Here is a 27,171-nt window from a genome sequence, read left to right as displayed (position 1 = left end):
GTGAATGGTGCATTTTGGTGGGTTAGATTCAGTTTGCCACTGTGTCACTTGTTTGTCTCATTTTGGTAATAGAATTAAATTTCCTACTCTATGAATGCGAATACAGATGTTATGGATGTGAATTACACATTTCAAATTAATGGAGGGGCTTGTGCTCTGAGGCTGTATGTTCAGAGTTTGAGAGGGGGGTGCTCAGGTAAGGTGTATTTATCTTTATTAGCTTTAAACCATCTAGTTTGCAGCACCGAGGCCTCCCCACCGTCCGGATCAGCCCCTGTTCGATGACCGCCAGAGCCCCCTCAGCGCCTCCTCCATTTTGAGGCCGCCCCACGGCCACGCTCGCGACCCCCCCCAACACCGTTAGGCCGGGGATCGAGAGTGCGCACGCGCGGTATCGCCCGGCGGGGGCGTGGCCGCGGCGCGGCTCTCGCGAGATCTCGCGAGCTATATCTGGGAGGGGGGCGGGCGCGCGGCTTCCTTTAGTGCGCGTCTGCCCGCCGCGCCGCACGCATCGCTCCGCTCCGCTCCCCCCGCCTGCAGGCCGACAAGATGGAGGACAGCGCCATGGACATGGAGAGCATGGGCCCGCTGCGCCCCCAGACTTTTCTCTTCGGTAACGGCTGCCCGCCGGGATCCGGCCCTCCGCCGCCGGGCTCCTCCGCTCGTCCGGGCCGCGCGGGGCCTGCTGCAGGCCGCGGCCTGGGGGCGCCTCAGTGTGGGGGAGGAGAGTGAGGGAGGGGAGAGCTGGGAGAGGAGGGGGGGGAAGTAAGGGGAGGGAGGGGGCGCGTGGCGCTGTTCCCGCCACTCGCGCGCGCTCGCCACCGCCGCGCGCACCCCACGTGGCGGGCACGTGGCGGCTTTGTTCCGCGCCCGGCCCGGCCCGGCCGCGCGTGGGGAGCACGTGGGGGGGGAGCACGGCTCTGCGCTGCTCTGCCCCGGGGGGGATCGGGGCTGCCGCGGGGCGCTCCCGGGGTCGGGTCGGTGCTCGGCGCCAGGCCGCGGCCTTCGCCGCCGCACGTGGTGGGGGTGGGGGGGGCGGTCCGTGGAGAGGGGGAGCCTTGGAGCGGCGGGATGCGGGGTAATGGGCGGCGGGTACCTGCCCGTGAATAGCACACCGTGCTCATATCGCACCGTGCTCATCGCTCGGTGGTTTCTTCGCAGGTTGCGAGCTTAAAGCAGATAAGGAGTACAAGTTCAAAGTAGATGATGAAGAAAACGAGCATCAGCTGTCTTTGAGAACGGCAAGTACTATGTGTTCTTTAAGCTAAAGTACTGGTGGGTGATCTTGTGAGAAGTGCGTTTAACGTATAAATTCGTTCCCTTTTGTGATAAGCGTAACAAAAACGTCCACTGATATTGTATGCTTTATAGTAAGTGATATAAGGCTGATAAAGCTTAAAAATTAATTCACAGTAGGTTAGTTTGCTGAAAAGCATTAAAGGCTGGAGTATACACACTGACAAATCTAAGGTAGTAGTTCAGATGCTGCAGGAGCACAAGGGGAGAATTATTTTAATCATAGGTGGACATTCTTCAGTAGACTATGGAAACTTTATTTTGAAAAGCTTTTCTGTACGTTTCCCAGATAAAACTCTAGTGCTTTTTTTCCTTCCTGCAAACAGCAAATAATGTGTCCTTAAATCTTTTACTGCCCCAGCAAGCAAGACACAGCATGTCAAGGCCTTTGCCCTAGGCTGAGCATGTTTTGTTATGGTTAGCGTAAGCACAAGATGCCACGACTTAACAGGCAAGGAGTTTGAGTTGTAGTGTTTCTGTGCTTTATCGTTTATTTAAGCACAAAGATATATCCTGATGCCAGAAGAGCTTTAGAATTGGGAATTGCTTCCTGTGGGAGACTTGGGTGCTAGCCTTGTCCAAGGCACAACTTAAAACAATGCTTACAATGTTTTCATTTACACATTAGTCTTGTAAATTACATGTCTTCAGTCTTTGCATTTTATGAAAATTGCAGCCTTGACAATGACTAATTTGTACTTAATTGGTAACCTTTTAAAGTTTATTTTGAGGGAAGGATAATTAGTAAAGTATAGGCAGGGCAAGTTCATGTGGCAGTTCTCACACCTGAAGGTTCCTAATGCAGATTAAGTGTGTCAGTGTGAGTGACAGTTAATTGTAGAGTGACAGTTAATTGTATGGCTTTGTCCACAGATTCTGATCTGGGAAGTTATTGATAGCATCTCCTGATTTGAGTGTACATCCTTCAGTGAGGATGATCCAGACTGAATGTTTATCAGTACTTAGTTTTTTAGGGTTGTCTGGAAAGAAGTCTCCTTCAAAAACCTGTCTTTTAAAGACGAGATTGTCCACAGGAGTTATGGGGGTTGAAATAAGAAGCAACAAAGTGGAAATACCTTACGAAGTTTGGAAGCTCTAAGAAGCATCTGACAACAAAAAATACCATGGCAAGCAGAGTAAGAAGTTACTGGGAGATGAAACATGAAGCTAGTGAGCCCTGTGCCTGTGATCTGTGCACATGATAACAGACTAGGTGAACAAGGGCTGACACATATCATGCAAGGGATGTAGGTAGGAGATGCAGTAAAGTGAGGAGAAAAAAGAGTAAAAGTGAAACGGGAAGCGGGACTGATGATGCATGTAGAGGTAGAAAGTGGTATGGGGACAGATTCACATGTTTGCTTTTATTAATGAAAGCTGAGATAAAGCAGGGTGGCCACCACTTCATTGCCTACTTACTGCAGTTGTGTGTCTCTCCAGTGCAGAAGGCAAAGCCCAAGAAAAGCTACTTGCCAGCCACTCAGTAAGCAAACAGGTGCCACAGTATTACTTGAGCTGTGCAAATGGCAAGGGTAACTGGGGGCTGGGGGCAAGTTCTTAAATGAAACTCGTCACGGTGGGTTAACCCACCAGCGGAGTGATTCATTTTGGTACTAACCCATTTGAGAGATGACATCAGAGCACCAATTTCCCCTGTTCAAATTTACAGTAACAAAACTTGCCAGGATTAGTGACTTCTGTATCCTATTTCTCAGTCTTCAGCCTGATAAGCCTTCTCTGGATCGTGATAACTTGACTAAAACACAGCTCTTAGAGAATGGGAACTTGAGTGTGCCCCTGTCAGCCTGAAGTGTCTACACCCACATCTTCTATGGGGGGGTGGGAAGCTTTCTTTTCATTCCCATTGGAAAAGGGCACAGAGAGAGCCTTGTTAACTTGTCTCAGGAATAATGGTAGTACTTGAGAGAATTCTTGGTTTTCAGAGCTCTTGCACGTAATGCTGACTCAGAGGTTAAGATGGAAGTTTAGGCATGTCCCATGTCGTGTCATTTGTTTGCCTCCCTTCAGCTATGATTTTGAGTCTTCAGAACGTGCCATTGTTGTAGTTGGTGTAAGGAATAGAGGAGCTTGAGTTTTGAAATATGCTGGGACAGCAGCTCTGTCCTTAATAAATGAATACAGAAGGCTCCTGCCTAAAAAATAGCATTGAGCTCAGCAGCTATATAAAACTTAACTCCTCCTCAGAGTTGAAGTGCATAGTGTAGGTGATGCGGTGAAAGATGTGGCAGATGAAACATGGCAGGAAAAAGGTAAGGTTTGAGGCTGTGATACTCTGGGAATGAAAGTAGTTGATTATCTTTCTCTAGTCATGTATTTGTGCTTCTTCCTATGGACCGGCTCCAGTGCTGGCTGGACTTAGCACTGACCCCCCAGAAAGCTTTACTGTGTTTTCATCAAAGCAATTGTCTGCAATCACACCCTGTAAGCACCAGTGTTATGGGGAAAGAGGTTATTGGCTGGGGGAGGAGTGCAACTCAGTCATTAGCATTCAGAATCACAGACATCAGTCTTGAGTTACAGAACAGTGAATGCACTCTAAGAGTCTTTGAGTATTTGAGATTCTCAGAATGTGTACTGTTCTTTGCTTCACAGGTTACTTTAGGGGCTGGAGCCAAAGACGAATTACACGTTGTAGAAGCAGAAGCATTGGACTATGAAGGCAACCCTATTAAAGTAGTACTGGCGTCTCTGAAAATGTCTGTGCAGCCTACGGTAAGTAAATGAGCAAGGAAACGTCTGTTACAAATGGGGTCTCAGGTGAGAAGGACAAGTTAGTAAAGGTTTAGGTTGTCTGGATTGCAATGATCTGCAAGTGATGTAGTGAGGCATAGTGGGTTCAGAGAAGTGTCAAATTTGGCACGTGCCATGAATACAAGCTAAATGGATATATATCTTTTTGCACCTAGCAGACTTGTTCTAGTCACCTGGAGATGATAGACTTCGGTTCAAATTGCGCATTTTTAAAGAAGCTATATTAATTGTGCATGTCATCTCCGTGTATACAAATGTATGTATTTGCAAGTGGGTGCATCTCTAGTCCCTGTTGCTTTCTTGGAGCCTGGGATGAGAAAATCTACCTTTTCCTTCAGATCAGAAATTCTTATAAGATTGTAAAGATGATTGCTACCTTCTGTAGAATTAAAAGCACCTTCCTTTGATTCTTTCCATCTGGAATGTAATTTGAATCGGGGTTGTTGATGTGCAAGTGGAACTGCACAATGCTGGGGACAGGTGTGATGGTTGATCTTAAAATTATCATTGCTGCAGTGATGTACAGAAACATGGATTGGTCTGGTTTTGAAAAGCGTGATTTAATTATGATACGCCATGACTGTTGTAAATCCAACCCTGTCGTGGCACTTAGACTCAACACTTCTGGAATATTCTGCCAGTTTGAAACTTGTAATTGCTGTATTACCATTGGAATCTCCAGATGTTGGTGCTGCTGGTTTTGTTTGAATGGATTGCCTGTTACACACACCTCGTCTTCCATAGGTAATGCTTTTTTTGTTTACCTAGGTTTCACTAGGCGGCTTTGAGATCACGCCACCAGTCACCTTGAGGTTGAAATGTGGTTCCGGGCCTGTTTATGTCAGCGGTCAACATCTTGTAGGTATGTATTGTTCTGGTTGCTAATCTTCAAAACTAGTGTTTATTAATTTGCAAAACAAAGGCTTTCTACATGTTCCTTTCTACATGTTCAACATGCATGTTACAGCTGGTCAGCATGCTATGTTGTAGCGGTGTCATGTGCATAAGGCATTGCTGTTGGAAAGTTCCCATGCTTGAGCCTGAATTGCATTGGGGCAGAGCCCTGGGACCTTACTGTCAGCACCACCAGAACTTCAGAGGTGTATCTGGTATCTCGAGCAATGCATTGACTGTCTTCAGAAGCCTGAAGTAACTGAGGGCAAAGGAGTTCAGAGAAATGCTTCTATATACTTTCTTGCCTCCTTTTTGTATGGATAAGGGGAGTTTGTCAGCCTCTCAATTCGGGTTCTAATTGCTCCCCTTAAAAATGGGCGCTGCTGTTCCCCATATGGGAGCTTTCTCCTTTACTTAGAGTTTGAGAAGGCTCTCTGTGAATTATTTCTGTTTTTTTTTCCAGTAAAGGGTAAACCAAGCCTTTTGTTTTATAGAACTGTCTTGAAACTGATCTTTCTAGAAATTCTTAAATATGTCCTGGATATGGAGAAGTACTTGCTCTTACCGTCCTATGGCTTTTTTTGAGATGAGTGTTGCAGCATATGGGTATCTTTTATCCATTCTTGGATTTTGGTGTAGTACTATCTGCACCCAGTCAGCTGGAAAAGCTTCTGGCCTTAGTGGTTAGTGCTGATGGGAAGCTTGCTCAATTGTTTCCAGCATCCCAAGAAGGCCTTACTTAGTTGTGGGTGATAATCTGTTTTACTAGTAATCTTGTTTTTGCTATGGTTAAATGAGGTGGGTATTTTACATGTTGCCATCATTTTATCAGCATTAGAGGAAGAACCAGAATCAGAGGATGAGGAGGAAGATACAAAAATTGTGAATGCCTCAACAAAGAGACCAGCAAGTGGAGGAGGAGCTAAAACACCACAGGTATACTTCTAATTTGTTGGTCTGCAAAATTTTCTTTGGGTTTGGTATTTATTCTGCCTAGGAGTGAGTGGTTAGATTATTTGCAGTGATTTACTTAATAGATGGTCTGACATTTCTGGGGGGCGCGGTTATTTTGCACTTAGATCTTGAGAAGTATTAAGTTACAGGATGTATTAGCCACAGATTGTTTTCAAAGCTTTGCTGAATAGGCTAATATGAAGGCTACTTCTGCAGAAACTTTGACCACTGAAGTAACTCGATATGTGCAGGTTTTGGAATAAACACTAGTGTGCTGCAAGAGTTTGAACTTCTGTTGAAACACTGTAATGTAAATCCTTAAAATCCTTTTTTTTTTTTTAAGAAAAAAGCAAAACTATCAGAAGATGATGAAGATGATGATGAAGATGATGATGAGGAGGATGAGTACGTATTTTTGTTTTGATCATGTATTTTGAAATACAGGGATAACTTTAAGAATGAGTTGAGTGACATAACTAGATGTTAAGTGAGGAAGCTACTTCTTGGTCTTAGCTACCAAAAATGAGCTCAAATTTATCTCCACAATGTAACCTGAATCAGTGTTATTCAAATATGTAATACTGGGTTCGGAAACTTCGTTTCCTGTAGCTCAGTAACTTCGAGTAAATTTAGAATTTCTTTAGTACTACTGCAAAGTCCTAAGATTCACACATTGAGTACTAAAACAAAGGGAGTACCTTTAAATACTTGAACAGGACAAAGATTATTTGGCCTAACACCTTGTCACGTGTTAAAACAAGTTATGGTGAGTGACCACTTTCTAATTCTAGTGATGAGGACGACTTGGATGATGATGAGGAAGAGATCAAAACACCAATGAAGAAAGTAAGTGGCATGTTTGTGTGTATCTGTTGAATGTAGACGTAGTGACTCCTCTTTATGTGCTAATGCCAGATGGACAGTTCATCCGGACAGGAGGGACACGTACTCGCACCTTTTTAATAGGTGTTAATTAAGTCTTAGGAATTTGATGTGAATAGGCATCTGATTTCTTACTTTGTTACAGAGGGGTGGCTGGGTGCTTCTTAACTGTCTGTGTATACCCACGTGCAATAGTCAGGCTGTTGTGGTTTTATGTATAAAACCCTGTTGATACATGTGGATTGTGCTTTGCCATTTCAATTAGTCCTGCATGCTGTGAGAAAGGTCTTAGTGACTTTTTCTCAATTAAAAAAAGTTCTGAACTGTGTGAGCCTATAGGAAAAGACTTGCTTCAGGCAGCCCAGTGCTTGAATGTGAAATTACATCAGCCCTTGAGTGCCATCTGGTGGTAAAACAAAGTAAGACAATTTGGCAGTTGTGGAGTTGAAAGATGGTAATTTTTTTTAAGACTTACATTTGCATATTGACATTCTTAGAAACAAACATTTAATGTTTTATTTCACTAAATGCTTCTTTCTCCTGATGAATTTCTTTAGGTAATAGTGCAGGGTAGCTTAAGGTCTGAAGATTGTGTTTGACTGCAAGTTTCCGGCTATATAATCAAGTCTAGCGTGACTGAAGGAAATGGTCCCTTGATTATATAGGAGTACAAGAATCCCATTCTTAAATCTGTGTATGGCATTGCCTTTGCACATCCTGGACAAGATTTCTGTATAACATACCAGAGAAGAGCTAATGATTGTGTTACAAATAACAAGTAGTGCTGGTCAGATCTTAGGCTTGCAGTGACATCTAGAATTTATTTAAAAAAAAAAAAAAGGACTCAAGCCTTGCACCATCTCTGCCCAGAAAACTCTATGGTCTTACATACCCCCTTAGATAATTATATAAATGTATGGAAAATCAAGTCCCACATAGTTGTATGGCATCATAACAAAATTGCCTTGACTGTGTTCTGTATTGTGTTGGACCAGTGGTTTGTCACTTGAGTTCTGTTGCATAAGCTATTTAGGCTCAAATAGGAGGCACTGATCATACTGTGCTGGAAACAAGGGTGCCTTTTTGCTTGAGGTTAAATAGTATGTGTTTGTCATAGAGTCTTTAGTATTATGTTAACAAGCATAACAGCAGTTTTTCATGACAAATAAGCTTAAATGCTTTCTTTTCAGCCTGTCCGTGAGCCTTCAGGAAAAAATATGCAGAAAGCAAAGCAAAATGGAAAAGACTCTAAGCCGTCCACACCAGCATCCAAAACAAAAGTGAGTGAAGGCAAATGAGTCAAATGCTTGTTCTACTGTGGAAGCTGGTTTCCTTGCTTACCAGAAACAAAATGTACTAATCCTAAGTTTTTGAATGAATAGGAACCATGCTGTTGCTTCATTGCATTGTGTTGCCTTGTGAAACTCTTCAGTAAAACTGCCTATACAACTACAACAGCTGATGCTTGTAATCAGCTGTGCTGTCCCTCATGAATGTTAGCAATCCAATTGTTTAAATGGCTAGTGTATATTTTTTGGGGTACATACTCCTACAAGAGTGTTGCTCCAATGCTCAGCTGCAGTACAACAGGAGACCCTTGCTATTAAGGAGTCCCACTTTTGGTTCTAGTTTGCTGCCTACCTTGTTCCAGCAGTGCTGCTTTTGTGGCTTAATAATATCTTAGGTTCGGAAACTGATCCGTGTGAGAGCTGAAAGTTTTCTTCAGTTCTGTAGTTGTCAAGCTTCCTTATGCAGCCTTTCCTTCCTGTGTGTACTCAAATAACTTTACAGGGAAGGTCAGTACAGAAATTAGTACGGGACGGACAGCAGCATAGCACCTGGAAAGCACTGTGGCTATGTACCTTTTTTAAAGTATGAATCGAATCTGGCTGCAGTTGTGGAGCAAACCTGAAATCACTGAATGTTTGGCCTGTTTTCAGTTTCATTTGTGTTGGGAGAAACAGCTGTGTTGATGTGTGCCCAGAAGCATAAGATGATAACTGCAGTTAAATTCCTAACTTAGCATACTTCACATTTTCTTTGAAGAATGTTTTGGAAACACAACTTTTTCTGTGAGTTGAAAACAATCTGAAATGTCTGTGATAGCTAGTTCTTGTATTAAAAATAAATTAAGATTTTTGTTTTCAGAAAAATTGATTTTGTGTACTAAGCAGCTTAATAAGCAGTTTTCTAACAATACCTTTCAGACTCCAGATTCCAAGAAAGATAAATCTCTAACTCCAAAAACACCAAAAGTTCCTCTGTCGTTAGAGGAGATTAAAGCAAAAATGCAAGCCTCCATAGACAAGGTGAGTTTTCTAAAACTTCAGGTTTTGTCAGCTTTATTTATAATACTTGAGCAGCAGAAGAATGTCATTAAGAAATGTTTGCATGTCACTGCTTGCAATCTTGTTAGCAGAGTATATTGATGTTGAAGCTCAGAAATGAAAACTCACTTAGGACAAAGATGAGCATTGGTACTCACAAGGAAAGGAACAAATAACAAATTGTTATTCTACCAGTAGGTGAAGTTAGCGAACTGTCCTAGTTTGTGGTGATGGGGGGGATGACATGACTAAACTGTGCAGCCTGTAAGGCTTTGTAACTTCCAGAAGGGGGAGATAGGTGCTTGTGATTAAAAGAACTGCATTTTAGTAGAAGTGCTCTGTCCGTAGGTTGGCTGAGTAAAAGTGTAATAGGGCTGAGGTTGGCTGAGTAAAAGGGTAATAGCAATTCTTTCCTCATTAGCCAAATTTGGATATGTGTGCTGTCTAGGTGTGCAGTACAGTACAAACAAAGCTTTACTGCAGAATAGGTGGCAGTGGGGATCTGACATGTACACTGTGCTACTGTTGTGTTTTTTCTTCATTGACTCAGAATTGCAGAAAGAGCATGTGACTGATCCAAACTCTTTGCTGGAAATTTATTTTTTGGACAAAGCTAAAGCCTGTGCTGATGTCAGTGCTACAAAGAGTTCTGGTTTTAGTTTGGTCTGAGAACTGTTTTTTCCTTATGCAGGCATTCAAGTCATCTAAAGAATTAGAATCACAGAATGGTTTTGGTTGTCAGGTACCCTAAAGATCAGCCAGTTCCAACACCCCTGCCATGGGCAGGGACATCTTCATCCAACCTGGCCTGGGGCATCCACAGCTTTTCTGTGGGCAACCTTGTTCCAGTGGCTCATCACCCTCTGAGCGTAAAGAGTTTCTTCCTAATAGCTCATCTAAATCTACACTCTTGGTTAAAGCCATTACATCTTGTCCTGTCACTAGACTCCCTGACAAAGAGTTGCTCCCCAGCTTTCCTATAGCCCCCTTCAGGCACTGGAATGCCGCTCTAAGGTCTCCCTGGAGCCTTCTCTTCTCCTGGCCAAACAGCTCCAGCTCTCTCAGCCTGTCTTCAGAGGAGAGGTGCTTCAGCCCTCTGATCGTGGAAGCATTAGCTTTATCTTGGGTTTAGATTCTTAAAGCTCTAAGGCAGTTTTGTCCTGCAAGGGTTTAGGTGTATATAGTAGGTGCAGAGTGATATATGACGACACTGATGTATGACATTTAAGCAACGACTGATACATGACACTTAATTGGGATAGAAGTGCCTATTCCTAAATTGTGAACCTGATGGTGATGGATGGTATCATTCTGCTAGGTCAAGCTAACCTCTTGGATCAGATGGGTGTTAGGGTGGTTTTCGTGCATGACTCACGGAGGAGCAATGATCAGTGTTTCTGCAGTGTAGGCAGAAGGGGCTTAGCTATTCACGGTAGGCAGAGGTGTCCCTTTGGAAGGAAGGATATACACAAGTTAACTGGCAGGTGGCTGTAGATTACACTTCTCATTGCTGAAAAGTTTTTACTGGGAAGTGCTGTGTAGGCACAAATACCACAGAAGCAATAGCAGGCAGCTTTAAGGCTTTCCAAGATGCTGTTAGTTGGCCGTAGTAAGGCAAAAGGTTTGTGTGGCTTTTTGCTGTAACAGCCAGCAAGTTAACAGCTTCAAAAATAGCTTTTATTAATTTAATTCAGGGGGTCTGCTCCAGTAAGTAGATATCAGCAAGCTAATAGAAAAGTGTCAGTACTTGGTATGTAAGCCTTTGTCCAAATACAAGCTTTTTGTTTGTAGTATCTCATTTTCACATAATCTTGGCTTTGTATCCCTTGAACATAAAATTGCCATCTTCTGCAACCTGCTAAGTGTACTGTCATAGTTAGCTAGATACTTGAACTGATGTACCTGAAGAATTGCTCATGAGGCATGTGAGAAGATACTTACACTGTGCTGTATCTTCCCTGGAGATGGGAGGTGTAAGGATGAACCTAGATCGTGAGTTACTCAATCTGTTTTGTATGTTTGAGTACATACAGTTTCAGAGGTGAAAAGAAAATGTCTCAAATAGTTCATTAAATTCTTAGAACTGTTGTATCAGAATGAGACTTAAGGGGTTTGGTGGAGGGAATGTAGGTAGGAGATGACTTAAATTTTTGCTTCGGAGAAGAGCTAAAGCAGATATGTGTTGCAAGTTGCACCCTGCAGTAGGAAACCTTAAATGTGGAATTAGTTCTAGTTGATCTGAAAAGCACAGGAATGTTGACTACAACCAGCGTGCTGTTGTGTTTTGGAGCATGAGCAACGGTGCTTGTACGGGCATTTCAGAGTGTAGGCACATGCTGCTTTGAGAAATACCTGGGTACTGTAGAAAAGCAAACTTTTAAAAAATGGTTTGATTGGTTTTGGATGTTGCAAGTGGAGTTTGGTAAAATTCCACTTGTATTGCAAAGGATTTAAGCTTTGTCGGAGTTGTTTGTTGGAATGATGAAATGGCCTGCATACGCTAAAGTTTATTTTTTTCAAAATAGGGTTCTTCCCTTCCTAAGCTGGAACCCAAATTCGCCAACTATGTTAAGAATTGTTTCAGGACGGAGGACCAGAAGGTAACTAAATTTATTGAAACTTGATAAAATCCAAAAACTTTTATAACCTGACTTTTCCACTTCTTAATCTTTACAAGCTTTGGACTGTTTCAAAGGGTTACAAACCACTAACAATACTTAAAATTAAATAAATGGGAACGGTTTTAAGGGTTTAGTTGGCTAAGATGAGAAAGCTAATATTTTATTACATTTTTCCAGCTTTTATATGGTTGGTAAATTATCTCTTGCTTACTAAACCCACAGAATTTTCCTTTTGGCACCATATTGGCTAAGGAAATGAGCTGTGGTTTTCCTTGCTGCTGAAGTTGGCCACCTAGGCCAGTCTGCTGTTCAGCCTTTTGTTGGGGAGGGTGTCTGGGAGGGGGAACTGTTTTGCAATTGATATTATGGCTTTCTTGCTGCGTTTTCTCCCAAAGTCAACTGAACTCTTGTAAGAGGGCAAGCCAAAAGGTGGTATCAGGAAGCAAGTTTCTGAATTAGTTATTACTCAACATGTACTAGGTTAAAATGTGTCTTAGATTTCCCTATCAAAATTCCTGTAAGTCAAGACTTTCTTCCAGTGACAGAATTCCTTATGCTTTCCTGCTTCCTTCAGTGGTTCAGAGTAAACTTGTCTGATAGACAAATTGATAGGTTCTCGAAAGAATGTTTAAAAGCAGTTAGCCTCAGCTACTGGAGTTGGTCTGACATGAGCCAGGGTAGGCAGAGTTCAGCCAATATTTGCCTAGCTGGTCCACACCCATCCTCTTACCTTCACTGAATTCTTACTATTGCAACTGAGTGAATAACAGTCTTTTAGCAGAAGGAGCTAGTGTGTTGCTTTCAACATAATTTTCTCTGAAATAAATGCTTTTTTTTTTGTAATTTAATGTTAGTATTTTATAGAGTAAGTGGAGATAGTAAACTGAAAATAATAAAAATAGATTTCAATTACTAACTTTTTTGTGTACGCTTCCAGGTCATTCAAGCTCTCTGGCAGTGGAGACAGACTCTGTAAGAAAAGAAAACAGTTTAAACAGTTCATTAAAATCTGCAGTCTTACTTCTGTAACCATTATTTGGCTGTCCTTTTTACAAATGCTGAAAGAGCTTTCCCTACAGTGTCTGATAAATGTCATCCAGATAACCTTGCCAAGAATGTGTTGTCCAAAATGCCTGTTTAGTTTTTAAAGATGGGACTCCACCCTCAGCTTCGTTTTAAGTATGTATGGAATGTTTTGATAAGGCATGGTGGTGGTGGTGGTCAGACAAATGGAAATGGTGGAAAGACTAAATGTACGTGGAAAAAAAATAAAATTTAGTATTTTAATAAAGTACTATCGTTTCTTTTTTATGGGTTGGGGTAGTCTGCATACTCAGTGCGGAAGATAACAGGGTTTTAAAGTTCTTGTAGGAACTACGAAGTATTTTAGCTACTTCTCTTTAGCAAGTACGCATCAGTCAACTTTGTCATCAATGTTGTCAACTTCAAAAACAACTATCCCAATTGCATGAGTTTTACAGCTACTGAGCATTCGGCTTGGTGAGAAGACTAGGTGGTAAGCGGGACTTTATTCTTGTCTGGAAGTGACCACTAATTATATAATTGCATAAAACAGCCCTTCCTGCATCTCAGTTTCTGACCTGCTTCATTGCTCTTTGGTTTATGGTTTTTCTCTTAACAACTATATTTGTAGGGCTTGTGATTCCTCTTGTAAAATGTAATGCTTTTGATTTGGGAATTGCTGGCAGTGCTGTTCCTCTGAGGGGCTACAGTCTCTGAGGTTGTCTCACTTAATGACTGGGGTATGGGTTTTGTGGAGGAGAAAGCTTCAGTGCTGCAGGGTGTGCCTAGAGAACTCACACTGAGGGAGATCAGTGACCAGTGGATAAATTCCTGGGAGTGGGGAGGGCTAATCTCCAGTCTTTGAAGACTGCAAATCCCAAAAGCTCAGATGGGCAGGTAGGCTGCATCAGTTACCACTCAGATCATTTTCCGAGGTACTCCGGATAATGGCTGTCCATGTTCAAGCTTAATTCTTCAGTTTAAGTGGGGCAATTTCTGTACAACTTCTAACATTGGCCTTTGGGGGAAAATAATTCTCAGAGTAAACATCATGATGAAACTTTCTAAGCAGGAAACATCCTTTAAAGTGGCTGAGATAGCAAAATGGAGCCTTACTAGGTATTTTTGGTTTTGATCCGAAGGGTACTATGAGGTTGATTTAAGATTATTTGTTGGGCGTTCTTACTGTCATACAAAGTAGAAATGCCAAGGTATAAAGGTACTTCTGCGTGAAGGGAGGAAGGAAAGCATGGATGATACGCCTGGCATTGTGAACTTGTCCTCAAAGCTTGTGTCTAAATGCTGTATTGCTTCAGGTGCTTGAATGCTTTATCTCTGTAGTAACTGCAGTAATGGTATGAAGATCTAAATGATACTTAATAAACAAACAGTTGTAACTATTAAGCTTGATTTAATCCTTGCTATGTGTGAGAATTAATGCAACTTCTTATTTTTCCCAGCAGAAATCTTACATTTGAGAACTGAAAGGCATTAAAGCAGGTCTTAGCAGGTTGAGGATTTTTACTGCCTGAAGGACTTGAACAGTTGGGGTCCTACAGAGGATGCCTTTGTACCACATGGTTGAAACAAAATGTTGGGTTGTGCTAGCTGGGCATGGGATCTCTTACAGGGTGTTCAAGTTGTTCTAGAAGCAGAATATATCGTTTAATTTGTAAAATTGTCCATGAAAACGTTTAGTTTGCTATTACAAAAACTCATTTCTATAGTGGAGATTCTGGGTGTGATGGAAGCAGATGCAACTGTCTGGAAGCAAACGCTTCCTTTGGGAAAAATGAAGCCAAGCACTGTGCATGGTAGGGAAGCTAAACCACAGTGCAAGTCTAGTGTCAAAGATGCATTTAAGCTTGACTATAATTGCAGCATGTGAAATGGCAGAGCACGAGCATTTGAAATGCCTCTTTCGGTGGGGTTATGTCAATAGATGATGTCATATGCACAAGTGAGCGCAAATTTCCCTAGTGAAATAGAGCTAATGGCACAGACAGGCTCATTTAAGCAAAATTGCCCTCAATTTTGGCTGAAACATATGAAAATTGTACAGTAATTTTAGCAAGAGGTTATCCAGCCAATAAAATATTCTGAATATTAAATGTTTAAGAAAAGCCAGGGTGTTTTCTCCCTGCAGGTCACTGACCAAAGCAGGACAGTGGGGTGCAGCCATGTTTGGCACGGGGATTGTAGGGGGAAGATGGAGCCTATACGGGCAGTTCTAGTGAGAAAATGTGTTCTTAAAGTATGTAAAGCCACATCTTTGTCAGGCTGCCATTACGCATCATGAGGCATCTTAGAGGCATCTACATCGTGGCATGAAAATGATAACTTTAATTAGCTCCAGCTAGTTGGCTTACTCTGTCAATTTACGGTCTTGCAGCTCCAGCTGCGAGGAGCGGTTGGTGGCTCTCTGCTGCCTGCTCCCCGCCTGGCTCCGTGCTGCGTGGCACTGCCCCAGCCCTCCCAGGGCCAGGCTCTGCCTGCTCCTGCCAGTCACGTCTCCAAATGCTTTGGTCCTGTTGGGACTGGCTGGCTGATGACTGCTGTGGGCTTCCTGGGCTGTGCAGCTGTGTCCTCCAGGTAGGATTTCACAGGCAGCTGCCAGTTCTTTCAATTAAAGTTCTTTTGACTGGAGCCTAAAAGGTTGAATTAAAAAATCCGTTTAAGCTTAGATTTGAAGAGAAGATACCAAATAGTAGATGGGTTGCTGAAGTATTGTTAAGTATTGTTCTTGACTTGTTCTTGAGTGTTTCCCTTGAACATGTTAATGGCATGACTGCAATAAAAATGGAATGTTCGACAGAAATAGTTGCATCCAATGTTGGAGACTACAAAAGCTTGTATGGTTCTGGTCCTTGAGGACGGCATATTTGAGAGCACAGAGGTAGAGAAAGAGTAAAGAGTGGTGATGCAAGCACAGGCATTCTCATGTGCCATGGCAAAGCAACGTGCTCTGCCTTTACAGTGGGGTCAATGCTTCTTCAGGTGGCTGCTCCTCAACCTCTGCTGCATGGTGTTGGCTGCAGCCTCAGCTGCTCCTGATACGTGTTTTGTCTCCAGGTCTGCTGCCTTGAGTCTGGACATCTCATTTCTGAGGAGGTGATGGAGGGTCCTGCAGTGAAACAGCCTTTCTCAGCTTCAGGAGGCCTTGGTCTGTGTCTTCTTTCTTGTGCTCAAGAAAAGTGTTTGTGGCTTCCTTAACTCTGCCTTGGGGCTCTGTTTGCTGCTCCCGTACGATTAGGACATCTCGGAGCCTAAGACAAGCGTGGGCCTCGGCTGCTTCACCTGTGCTTAGCAGCACTTTGGAGCCTTTGGAGAAGCACAGCCCCAGCATGGCTGGCAGGAGGGTGGAAGGGAGTGTGTGTGGGCTGAGGTAATGGAAAGCAGGGCCAGGATGGGTGGTGGTTCTGGGCTCCTTGCCACCCAGACAGTCCCTCGAGGCTAAGTTCATGCTGGAACATGCTCTGTCCTCCCCTCCTCTAGTAACGTTACCAAGTGCCCCAGGCCATGTCCTGTCTCCTTCCAACGTGCCATTACTGACTTGCAGCCAACCTCTCCCAACTTCTCCTTTCCTCGTTCCCTGTGGAACAAGCCGATCCCTATTCCTCTTGCTGCTTCCCCAAAGGGGAATTAAAGGCTGTATCCTGCTTGTGAAATGTCATAGACAAAGCGCCAAACGATTTTGGTGGTTTGGAGCTGAGCATTCGATGGAGTGCCTTTATTCCCTGTCCCGGTCTAATGGGCAGTAGGTCCTGGCAAGCGGCACCAAGTGCAACTGGTTGTGTTGAGTGAGGTTTGGAGGCTTTGTGATCTGGTATTTATTAAGGGTTGCTTTGTCTGAGCACTGACTCCTCCATCTGATTGAAAGGGCAGAGCAGAGCCTGCGTGGCCAGGCACAGGAGAACGGGGTGCTGAGGTGCCTGCGAGCGCTGATCTTGTCCTTCCTTTCTCAGACAGCAGAGGGAATCCCCCAGCCTCTCTCTACTTGCTGCTTGCTTTTTACCTACACTTAGGTTTTTGGAAGCAATTTGGTGTGTTGTGTTGGATCAGCTCTTCAGTGGCTGGCTGTTGGTTGTCTGTTATGCAAGTGGCTCTTTTAAGAGGGGATTTGAAGCTGTGCTTTATTTGGACCAAATAAGTCAATCAAAAATATATTGTGTGTTAATTAAGATGTTATAAAAGTGCAACGTGGAGACCACTTGACTCTTCTAATTGCGTGCATGCGCTGTGGTCAGCTGTTTTGGGATGACTTTTGTGCTGCTGCTTACTTCAGAAACTTTCTTCTCCCCTTGCACCACATCTATCAGCTCTCCCAAACCCAGCCAGAAGGGCCTTTGTGGGAAAAGGATCCCAGGAGAAAACAAAGAATCAGAAAGGGTAATGAGTCAAAAAAGAGCAAGTGGGGTTGAGGGTCAAAATGAGAGCAGGAAGAGCGGAGACCCTGCAGGGGAGGGTCACCATCTGATGGTGCCTGCGGCTTGCAGAGGTGTCCTGGCAGGCAGCGTCATGCTGCCTGTGGGCTTGTTAAGCCGAGGGAATGGGGATGGTGAACTTGTTTTCCCATGAGTGTCCTTGCCAAGAGGCTTCCACTGACACAAGCCATTACTGAGGGCAGTAACACGGCACGGGGTCACCAGGACAAAGGAAACTGAGCCTTGTGATCCCAAGACTGCAGAACGACACCAAAGCTGGAGGATTTTGGCTTTTTTAGGGTCTCAGACTAAGGTGAGATGCCTCTGCTTCTTTCCTCTAGCTTTGTGGCTCAGAACAGTCCCTGCCAACTCGTTCCCACTTACAGCACTGTTTTTCTGGTCCCTCTTGCTCTCACAGTATTTAGACAACATTTGAACACTGATGTGAACCCTGTGTCCCTGCATGAATCCATTCTGTGCTGCGTGGCTGTAGCTTGGAGTGTCCCTGAGAGGGTGAAGAGCTGCAGAGGTAAATGGGTCCAGCCCTGCCCTGCTGCTAGACAGTGGGACTTCCAGGGGGTCTTTTTGCAGAGCTGTGGTGGATTTTCCAGGGAAGGGTCACGTTTGGGTGTATTTTGTGGAAACAGCAAGACGACCCCTCCATCTGTTATATTTCAAGTTCTTGCTCTGAAGCCAGGTGCTCTTCAGTAGAAATGTACTTTTTTCAGCCTCGTTTTTAGAAAGAACTGAGGTCTTTTGACTTTTTTGAAAGGTACCTGATGCAGGTACATGGAAAGGAAAAAAATCATCCTGCCAAACTTTGTTTTGCAAAGCTAAGAAAAGGCGCTAGCAGGATGTGCCGAGTGGCCTCTGCTTGGTCTTTGGTGGCAGTCTGAGGGCACAGTTACCTCTGTAAGTCTTCCTCCTGCTACGTTAGGGGGGATGCATAAAGCCCGAGGAGCATCTCCTAGCGAGCAGCCTGCCTTACATATCGGATCCCAGCAGGAGCATACCCAGGGCTGTCCCTGCAGCCGTGTGCAGGAGCACAATGCACCTTCACTGCTGGTGCTTGCTACCAGACCGAATCCTGCACAGGTACGTCTGCTTCTGACTTCTTACAGGTCTGATGCTCTCTGACAGAAGGTCAGGACAAGCAGCTGAGGCTGCTGCTAACACAAACACGTTGGAGATCCAAGAGGGATGCTGAACCAAAAGCCCTTGCCCAGGGCTGCACTTTGCTCCGAATCGCATCAGCCCCAAACTGCCCCGGGGTGGCACACGTCAGCCGCGGGGCCACACGTGGTCGTGCAGCCTCCATGTGAGGTCCTGCCCGTGGGACAGTCCCTGCGGCAGCGCGTGGGAGCCTGTGGTGGTGGCGTGGGCAGGGACCTGTCCTCCCAGGGAGAAAGGCTCCACAGGCTGGGCTTGAGGTGGGGACTTGCTGGAGACAGCTTAATTCAGGAGACTTCAGTTAAAGAGGTTTATGTTTAAGAGCTGTTGAGCTGAAAAGCTCCGAGTTAAGGAAATATTAAGTTTTGAAGCTTAACAGCTTGCAACTTTTTTTTAGGGAAAAATGAAACCGTGGAGGAATATAAATCCAAGGAGCCAAGCTCTAGGATTTAATGCAGTGCGAAGGCTGGAATTTCCCACTGGTTTGTGTAGGGTCTTCTGCAGAGGTTTGTCTGTTCTTCCTCCCTCCAGGAGCACTCGAGCAGCTGCCGCGTGCTCTCCCAGGGGACCTGTGATGCTTGTGGGTGGTGGGACCAGAGAAAGCCCAAGGTAAAGCAGTGATGCCATTGCCTCCGTTCCCAAGAAGCCCAGGAAGCTCCTGGGAGCAGCCTTGCTCTCCCTGGGCCGGCAGCACTGGGTGGGCTGGGGGGTCCTGGCCAGCTCCCTCCTCGTGGGGCTCGGTGCTGTCCCAGCTGGTTGTCCCTCCCATTCGTATTGCTAAATGAAAGCTGCCGAGGTTGATATTCCATTATTTGCAATGATTTGTTCTTCTGTGATTCCGTTGTACATTATTCCACTGTTCCCTGACTGCCCAGGGACTTCAGGGCGTTCTTCACAGCTCTCTGCTCAGTGCTGCTCGGTGGATTTGTTTTCTTCACCCAGGCTCCAGGTAGAGACCTTCCTCTCTCTCCAGCTGGGCTTCCCAGCAGCTATGACGTGGTCAACACTTTCCCTTGCTTCGGGGGGTCACGGCACACCTGAGATCGGTGGTGCCAGTCGTTGGGTCCCTTGATGGAGACAGAAGGCCGGGACTGCAGGGGCTTTGCGGCCCTGCTGGGAAAGCAACAGGACTCGTGCTGTGGGCTGTGTCCCAGGCTAGACCCTCTCCCAGCTCTGGTCTCCTGCAGGGCTCAGTGTCCCCATGGATGAGTTTCTGTTAGAAATTACAGCTTTGCTTGTTAACCTTTTCTGTGGCCTAGATATCCATATCTATATGTCCAAAAATTGCAGTGTGGCTCTGTGCTTTGTGCTTCCAGGCTCCACCCCGGAGCATGCGGCCAAAGCTGCATCCTGCCTTTGCTCATTGCTGCGACTGAATGTCGTGGTGCTGAGGCTTACCTCTGTCCTCCTGGGCATCAATTCATTTTTTCTTTGTGCTCTTCTGTCAAATGAGAGCAGTTGTAAAGTATCCATCCCCTGCACGGCCCATCTGTGGGGCAGAAGAGTTCCCAAAATCCGTTATCTTGGGCTGAAGTTGTTTCTTTGTGTGCATGCTGGGTATGGACGGAATATGCACCGCATCCCTTCCAAAAGTTGGCTGTCCTTTTTCAAAGAGGTTAAAATGTAGAAGTCCTCCATAAGTTGGTTTTCAGAAAGAGTCGCTCATGGATGCGACCCAAGGGCAGCGATTCAGAATCTGATGGGGCAAAACCAGCGTAGGCACACTGGCGGGGCTGAGCTGCGTTGCTGAACTGTTTGCAAAACGTGAGCCTGGGGTTTTCTTTGTGCCTTTAAACCCTGGCTGCAAGGGAGGAAGGGCCCTGGCAGCGCAGGGTGCCAGGATCCTGCACTGCCCTTCTTGTCCCAATTCTCAGTTCCAGACACAAGGGCATCCTGCAGGTGGGAGGGTTTCCCACTCCCTTAAGTGTGCAGCCTCATCGAAGGCGTTGTGCCCCGTGAAGCTCCCGCTGCCTCGCTGACATGAGCAGGGAAGGGGACGCCCTGACAGCCTGGCCGGCGTGCCGCTGAGTGAGGAGTGGTGAACGTCCAGCTCTCCGTAACCACTGTGCCAGCCTTCGCACCTGAGTTGTGCTGCACAACAAGAAAAAGTTGCGATCACATAGGGAGTATTTTCAGGATGACCCCCCCCCCCCCGACCCAGCATGTCCTCTTTAAAAACCACCAGCCCTATGTCCAGTGGGGATCCAGCAGCGCGAAGTGCCGGCTCCACAGCTTGTGAGTGGTGCTCAGGTGGCTTCCCGGTGTCACCACAGCCCTCGTGGGTGACAGGTCCCAGCCTGGGCTGGCTCAGGAGATGCTCTTCTTGGTGAGGTGCTGCTGGCGTCAAAGGTGGTGCATCCCCACCGCGTGGTCTGGAGATTGACGTGGATTTGGGGTGTTGAGCTTGGTTACGTGTCCTGAGCACTCCCCAAACCCTCTGCCAGTAGCTGTAGGGCCAGCCAAGAGCTGGTGTCACGCTGCTGATGCTGAGCTGATGCTGCAGGAATGATGATGGGCCAGTGGGTCCATCTTAGGTCAATAGGTCGTAGGACCCAAAGTCTGGGGCCGTGTCCCTGAGCCAGATGTGCTCTGATGGGGTGGGATAAGCGCTCACGGCTGAGTTAGGGACTTTGCCCCTTCACAGTGGGTCGCTAATGGTGGTGCTCCAAACCTGGCAAGTCCCTTCAGCTGCTTCCTAGAGAGGCTGGGTAGGGAGAGCAGCTTTGGTGTGCCTCACGTTAGCCATTTGGGGTTCTCTGGTCTAGGAGAAGGAGTGAATTTAGCAGTTGCCAGCACTTTGCTCAGCAAGAGCCCTGCAGAGCTGCGGGTGGTGCTGGCCAGGTCTCAGCAGCCGGGGGAGCTTTTGGGGTCCTGCTTCAGAGAGGTGCAGGGCAGCAGGGGGGGCTGCCCTCCGCAGTGGGGGTTCGCAGGTGCCAGGCGTTGGTGGGTGCAGGGAGCAGCTAAAGTGCTGGCAGCGGCGAGGGGCAGGTTGTGGGGGGGACTGTGGCTGGGAAAAGGTGACGGCGGAATCCTGGTGTCTGCGCTGTTGCTGCTTGGGGGCTTCTGTCCTCATGGGTGGAGGAAAATATGGTGCTTTCAATGGGTCCTATGGCTTCAGGTATAACTTGGGGGGTTGGAAGTGGGAAAGGTGGCGAGGGCTGTTGGTGGAGCAGGGGAAGTCTGGTTTCATCCAAGGATGGAATTGGAGGCAGCCTGTGGCACGTTGGCCATCTGCAGGGAGCTGGGGGCTCCAGGCTCTGCTGGGCAGGGCTGTGCCAGCTTCCCATGGCCAGCCCCTGCCGCCGGGGTGTTCCCTACATGGGGTGTGAGGTGGCTCTGCATTTCTGATGGGTGTTACAGCTCGGCACTTGTGCCTACGGTAGAGTCAAAGGGGAGATTACGTCCTGAGGATGCCCAAAGCAACACATCAGGGCCTGACTCGTCCTGAGGCTGGTCTGGGGAGAGTTCAGATTAATTTTCCGATTGCTCTGAGGTTTGGTGTGTGGGAAAGCTGGGGTGGAGTAGTCAAAGCTCAGGTTTGAAGGGTATGGGGGCTGTGAGAGGGTCTGAGCAAAAGAGAAATAGGGATAATTAGGAATATATTGAATACTTTCCTGACTAAGCTAAGAGCTTTGAATTTGCGAGGTTTTTGACAAACTTAATGCTTTCTGTTACTCCTGGGCCTGAAACTATGAGCTGAAAACCACCGAGTGGTTGTCCAAAGGGTCCCTGCTGACAAGCTCCAGGGATGAGGAGGCCGCTTGGTTAGTGGCAGAAAACTGGGGGGCAGCGCGGGGTGCCCTGATCGGGGGGGAGCAGGAGGGGGGTGCTCCTGCACGCCTCTATCCGAGGGTTTGGAAAGCCCGCAGTTATGAGCTATGGTTATGTTCTCACTTAATAAGGTGTTAACTGACGCTAGGCTCTCTTCTGAGAGTTCCAACGCGCGTGGAGGTTAACGGCTCCTGGCGTTTCGTCTGCCCGAAAGGAGCCCTCGGAGCCGCCCGGGCACTCACCGCGCGCTCTCAATGTGGGAACATTTTTTTAATTTTTTTTTTTTTCCTCGATGGGGAAAAAAAACAAAAGGAAAGGAAAGAGAAAGGGGACCCGGGGGGCTGAGGGGGGGGGCGGGCCGGCGGGGCTCATTTGCGCGGCTGCGGTGCTGCCGTGCGGCCGCTGGAGGGCAGGGGCGAGCCGTGCCGGAGCGCGCCGGGCAGCGCGGCCGCGGGCAGGGCGCTCCGCGGGGACACCCCCGGGGGATGCTCGGGGGGCCGGGGGGAGCCGGGGGGGATGCCCCTGCCCGGTATGGCTGGTGATGGGGGGCCCGGGGGGGGCCGGGGGCTGCCGCCCCCCCGGGGCTCGCCGAGGACGCGCCGCGCTCCCGGCCGCGCCGAGGTAAGACCCCCCCGGCCCCCCCAAACCGGTGCGCAGCGGGCTGCCACCCCCCCACCCCGTTATTTAATTTTTTTCGGGGTTTTCCTCGCGGCTCGGGCTCTGCCCGCTCCGTCGGGCCCCGTTCCCTTTTTCCTTTCTTTTATTTTTTTTTTCCTTATTTTTTTAAATACTTTTTACGCTTTCCCAGCCCTCCCAGCCGGGCTGTGCCCCCCCACCCCCCCAATCCCCCCCCCTTTATTTTTCACCGCAGCGGCCGTGCCGAGCGCTCCTCGCGGGGCTCCCCGGCCGGGCACCGCCTCCGCACCCCGCTCCGCACCATGCCCGGGGAGGGGGCGCGGAGCCGCGGGGAGGCTTCATCCGGCTCGGGGCGGGGGGGGAGCGGCGGGGGGGCACGGGCTGATGATCGGAAGTTCCTGACAATAAGCACCTTCATCCCCCCCAAAGGCGGAGAGAGAGAGGGAGAGGAGGAGGAGAGACAGGGGGAGAGGAGAGCTGATGCCTAAGCGAGTCACTCGGCGGAGGCAAGGCGGGCGGTACCACAACTTCCCGGCGGCGCGGAGCGGTGCGGAGCGGAGCGGAGCCTGCCGGCCGGATCGCTCCCATGTCAGGGCGGCGGTGGGGGTCTGCACTCCGCTAGCGGCAAGCCACCGACCTCCCCCTCTCCTCGCCCAGCGATGTATTCACTGCTCTCCGCCTGCACTTGCCTGTAAGGATTACGGCATCTTTTTTTTTTGTTGTTGTTCTCCTCGTTTTTTTTTTTTCTTTATATACATAAAAAATATTTTTTTTTTTTTTTATTGCTTTTCTTTTTCAAACTTTCATTTTGGAGGCTCCGGTTGCGTTTTCCTCGCGATCAGGTGGGAATGGGGAGCCGAGCCTTTTCACGCGCAGAGCATCGAGCTGCGCCGTTTAAAAAAAAAAAATCGCAAAGAAAAACAAAGCAAAAAAAAAATATCCGACTTTAACCATTTTACCGCATCATTTGATCTTTTGTTGCTTTTTTTTCTCCTCTCCAGATGTTTACATTTCCTGCTGCTGTGCTTTCAGGTACAGGTACGTGTCCTTTCTGTCCTCTTTCGCTTTTGGTTGTAAAAAAGAAACAAAGGCGGCGTGCTGACCTCGGAGTGCCAGGCAGTTTTGGCTAGGGCTTTCACTTTTCTTCCCCCTCTAGTTTTTATAGCCGCATTAAAATGATCCCCACGCCAGATGCTGGAGTGGCACTTGCCCTGGGAGCTGAGCCGCTTTCCAGTGGCCACTCGGTGCCTCGGCGGGCTGGGGCGCAGCCGGGCGCCGGTAGCCTGCGTTAGCGGGATCCTCTGGAGTGCATTAGCCTGGCTAATGATGTGAGAGGCAGTGTTGGACTCTCCTCCTCGCACAACGTTGATTGATGCACTTGCCTTGGAATAGCAGGCGCTCTCCTGCTCGCCCTATTTTTTCTTTTTTTTTTTTTTCTCTTCATAGGGAACTTACTCCCAAAAACTGATACTTTGAAAAACACGACTTTCCCTAGCCAGGAGAAGGAGGCTGCGCGCTCCCTCCCCATTATTCAGGAGAACGCAATCCAAGTCCGATCCCGCTTTTGATCCTGCCTCGGCAGGAACGCAGCCGCTGGAGGAGCACCCATGGGACGGGGACGGGTGGTTGCTGCCCCCTGACAGCACTGGGGCTCCCCAGGGTGCTGCTTCGAGCCGGGTATCCCGGGGGACACCCACCTGCGGGGTGGGCAGGGCAGGTGCCGTGTCCCCGTCACCTCCCAGCCGGTGTCCCTTGGGCTGGGGGCTGCTCGTGCCACCCCTGGCCCTGCACCGAGTTTTGGCTAGGGTTGCACCTGCTCGTCCTCCCGCAGTGAGGCAGGGTCTGGGCAAAGCGTGGGCATGGGTTTGGGAAGGGGCGCCATCCCCCTGGCCAAGCCTAAACCCAACCAGACCCTTCCCTGCTCCCTTCCTCTGGAAAAAAAAAAAAAATCAGATTATTTTTTTCCCCCTCATTCCCCCTGAAAATTGTGGCTCGAACATAAAACCAGCGGAGCAGCCTCCTTGTCGGGAGGGGTTCCACAGCTGTAAATTACCCTGTGGTTGGGAGGCGTTCGTTGCGTTGCTCCAGTGCATTTTTTTGTTGTTGTTTCTCTTTTTTTTTTTCCTTCTTTTTTTTTTTTTTTCCAAACCCGAGGAATAACAGGCTGCGCAGGGCTCGCAGTGATGGCACCCTTTGCAGCAGGGAGACATTTTTTTGCAATTGTGTGGTAACTGAAGTTAATCAGCCCTCCAGCCCCCTCCCTCTCCCCTTCCCTTCGGTGCTTTTAGTGAATCAGGAAAAGTTTGGCTCGCTGCCTGGAAAGCACTTGCTAAAATCTGATCTCTTACTTCAGCAGCCTTAAAACTTGGGAAGTTATTGGCATTTATACAGTTGGAGCTTGCAGGCTTCCAAAGCAATAAAATAATATAAAAAAAAAAAGTCAGTCCGCGCTCTCGTGCTATTAGAACCATACTTTCTCGATTTTTTTTTTTTTCTTTTTAGTGCTGATTTTGCAGCGTTTTGCGGGATTTGCCGCTCGGCTTCGCCCCGGCTGGGCGCTGCGGGGCCGGGGGGCGGCGGGTCCCGGCGGGTACCGCGGCGCGAGGCGAGCTCTTACGGCGCTGAGCGTGGGGAGCCAAAACACGAGATTAGTCATACTCAAGGGCCTTCGAGTGAGTGTTTACAGTATTAATGGTAGATGAAAAGATGTGAACGCTGTAAGTTTTTATTGCCCATTCTGTTACACTTTCTTTCTGGATTTATTCACGGGATTACATGTTTTGAGCCTGAATGGGAGCGAGGGATTATAGGATTTCTTTTATAATGATCAGTTTGGGTAGGAGTTAGCCTTTGGTGAACTGGAGCAAATTAATGCATCGCTTAGGTTTAATATTTATTTAGGCTGGAGGAAGTTGTTTGGTTTTGCTTAAAGGGCTCTGCGTTGTGTTGGGGAGGTTTAGGAGCGGATTATATTCTCAGGGTGGATGGATGTATTTGAAGGCCGGCTCTCGCCTCCCCTCATTGCCACGAGCAGCAGGTCGTCCTGCCTGCTGGCTCTGGCACTGCGCTCCCGGGCTGCTGAGCATCGCCCCGTGGCTCTGCACGGGAAGGTGACAGGACCAAGGCAGCGCCAGGGGTTTTGTGCCCGCTGTTCCTCGTGCAGGAGGATTTGTGCAAGGTGGCATCGCCACTCGCCTGCGGGCTGGAAACATTCCCGAAGGCACCAAGACCCCTGCCTGACCCGCGCTGGCGTTTCTTTGTGGGGAAGCATCACCTGTGGGTGGGTCGTGGGGTGGTGAGAGGGCATGGGGGGCTTTGGGAGCAGGGTTTGGACTTGTCGGAGGAGCTGGGCTCCTCCAGGGCATCACCGCTGGGTATCAGAGGGGGATCCCAGCTCTGGGCACAGCAGCGAGCATCCCTGCGCTGCGTCCCCTCCAGGCAGGGCTGCAAGGAGCATGGCTCCTTCTCCATCCCTGACCCGTGGAAGCAGTGTCCCCGTCTCTCTCATTTCCTTCTCTCGCATCTTGGGCAGTTCCTCTGCTGCCTGGGGATGCTGCAGTCCTGAAAGCTGCTCTAGGCAGGAGGGACAGTGGGTGTCCTCGGGGACACTGGAGAGATCAGTTGATTCATGCAGCTTTCTCTCAGGGATGACCCCATGCAGGTCACTGACTGCTGGCACTTACCCTTGGCGTTCTCCAGTTGAGTTCTGCTGCTGCTGTCTCACGCTTTCAGGTGTGATTTGTTCTCCCTGTACTCATCTCCCTGCGCATCCTGGTGCAGTTTTGGGTTTGGTTTTGGGGTCAGCACAGGCAAGGAGCCCCAGATGCACCCTGTGCCTCTGAGCACCTTGGGGACATGTTACTGTCCACGTGGCTGATGGGTCACCACGTTGTGCTGGCTCTGGCAGCCCCGAGGACGATGGCATTGGGACAGTGTCACCTTTGGGAGCTCCTCACCTTGAATGAGGCTGGCTGAGCCACAGGGGGCCAGGGCTGGGAGCTGCCAGCTCTCCTGGCCCCGTGCTGCCTCCAGCGCAGCAGCAGCAGCAGTGCCAGCACGGGCTGCCCAGCCGTGCCGCTCCCCTGCCCCGGTAAACCTCGGCGTGCTCTTCTACACGACGTGCATCTGTCTTAGATTATGGAGAGGTCCCTGATAGGGCCAAATCCTTTGCTTTTACGGCTCTTGTAGGTTAAGATCCAGCTTTGGAATCTGATCCAGAAGCAAACAGGAGGTCAGAGGAGTGCACAAGGCAGCACCGTGCTATTTTCACATCTGCTGTTGTTGTGTAAGAGGAAGGCTGCTGCGTGCTATGCCAATAGTAACTTATGTTTCTCCTAAGCTCCTGTGCAGCTACAGACAGTTATTGTTTGGGGCTTTGTAAAGTGAGACATGGAGAAGCGT

General features: G+C 47.9%; 2 protein-coding genes across 4 annotated transcripts in view; both read left to right on the top strand.

Moving 5' to 3' along the window:
* The first annotated feature begins 433 nt into the window (after nucleotides 1-433).
* Nucleotides 434-13,037, top strand: NPM1 (nucleophosmin 1). The gene is made up of 11 exons (XM_083798801.1): nucleotides 434-613; nucleotides 1,162-1,241; nucleotides 3,910-4,029; nucleotides 4,837-4,930; nucleotides 5,795-5,898; nucleotides 6,260-6,321; nucleotides 6,708-6,762; nucleotides 7,989-8,078; nucleotides 9,006-9,107; nucleotides 11,651-11,725; nucleotides 12,684-13,037. Exons 1-11 carry the CDS (start codon nucleotides 550-552, stop codon nucleotides 12,720-12,722), a joined length of 885 nt encoding a protein of 294 aa, XP_083654927.1. The 5' UTR covers nucleotides 434-549; the 3' UTR covers nucleotides 12,723-13,037.
* Nucleotides 13,038-22,688: 9,651 nt separating this feature from the next.
* Nucleotides 22,689-27,171, top strand: part of FGF18 (fibroblast growth factor 18) — a 72,043-nt gene continuing 67,560 nt past the window's right edge. The window contains exons 1-3 of one of the 3 annotated variants that reach the window (XM_083798693.1): nucleotides 22,689-22,755; nucleotides 23,200-23,461; nucleotides 23,772-23,808. In XM_083798693.1, coding sequence (XP_083654819.1) covers nucleotides 23,430-23,461; nucleotides 23,772-23,808 — 69 coding nt within the window. In that variant the 5' untranslated portion in view covers nucleotides 22,689-22,755; nucleotides 23,200-23,429. Of the gene's footprint in view, nucleotides 22,756-22,831; nucleotides 23,462-23,771; nucleotides 23,809-27,171 lie in introns of those variants that run through there. The other 2 variants (XM_083798692.1, XM_083798695.1) reach the window with 2 other exon arrangements.

This window comes from Anser anser, assembly GCF_964211835.1.
Source record: "Anser anser genome assembly, chromosome: 14".
NCBI classification, from domain to species: domain Eukaryota; kingdom Metazoa; phylum Chordata; class Aves; order Anseriformes; family Anatidae; genus Anser; species Anser anser.
The sequence above is the reverse complement of the archived record's forward strand: the minus strand, read 5'-3'. Positions and strand labels throughout refer to the sequence as shown.

Coding starts and splice junctions, on each gene's coding strand:
- NPM1 (XM_083798801.1), top strand. CDS start 550: ATGGAGGACAGCGCCATGGACATGGAGAGCATGGGCCCGCTGCGCCCC. Junction 614..1,161: donor CCCCCAGACTTTTCTCTTCG/GTAACGGCTGCC, acceptor GTTTCTTCGCAG/GTTGCGAGCTTAAAGCAGAT. Junction 4,030..4,836: donor AAATGTCTGTGCAGCCTACG/GTAAGTAAATGA, acceptor TTGTTTACCTAG/GTTTCACTAGGCGGCTTTGA.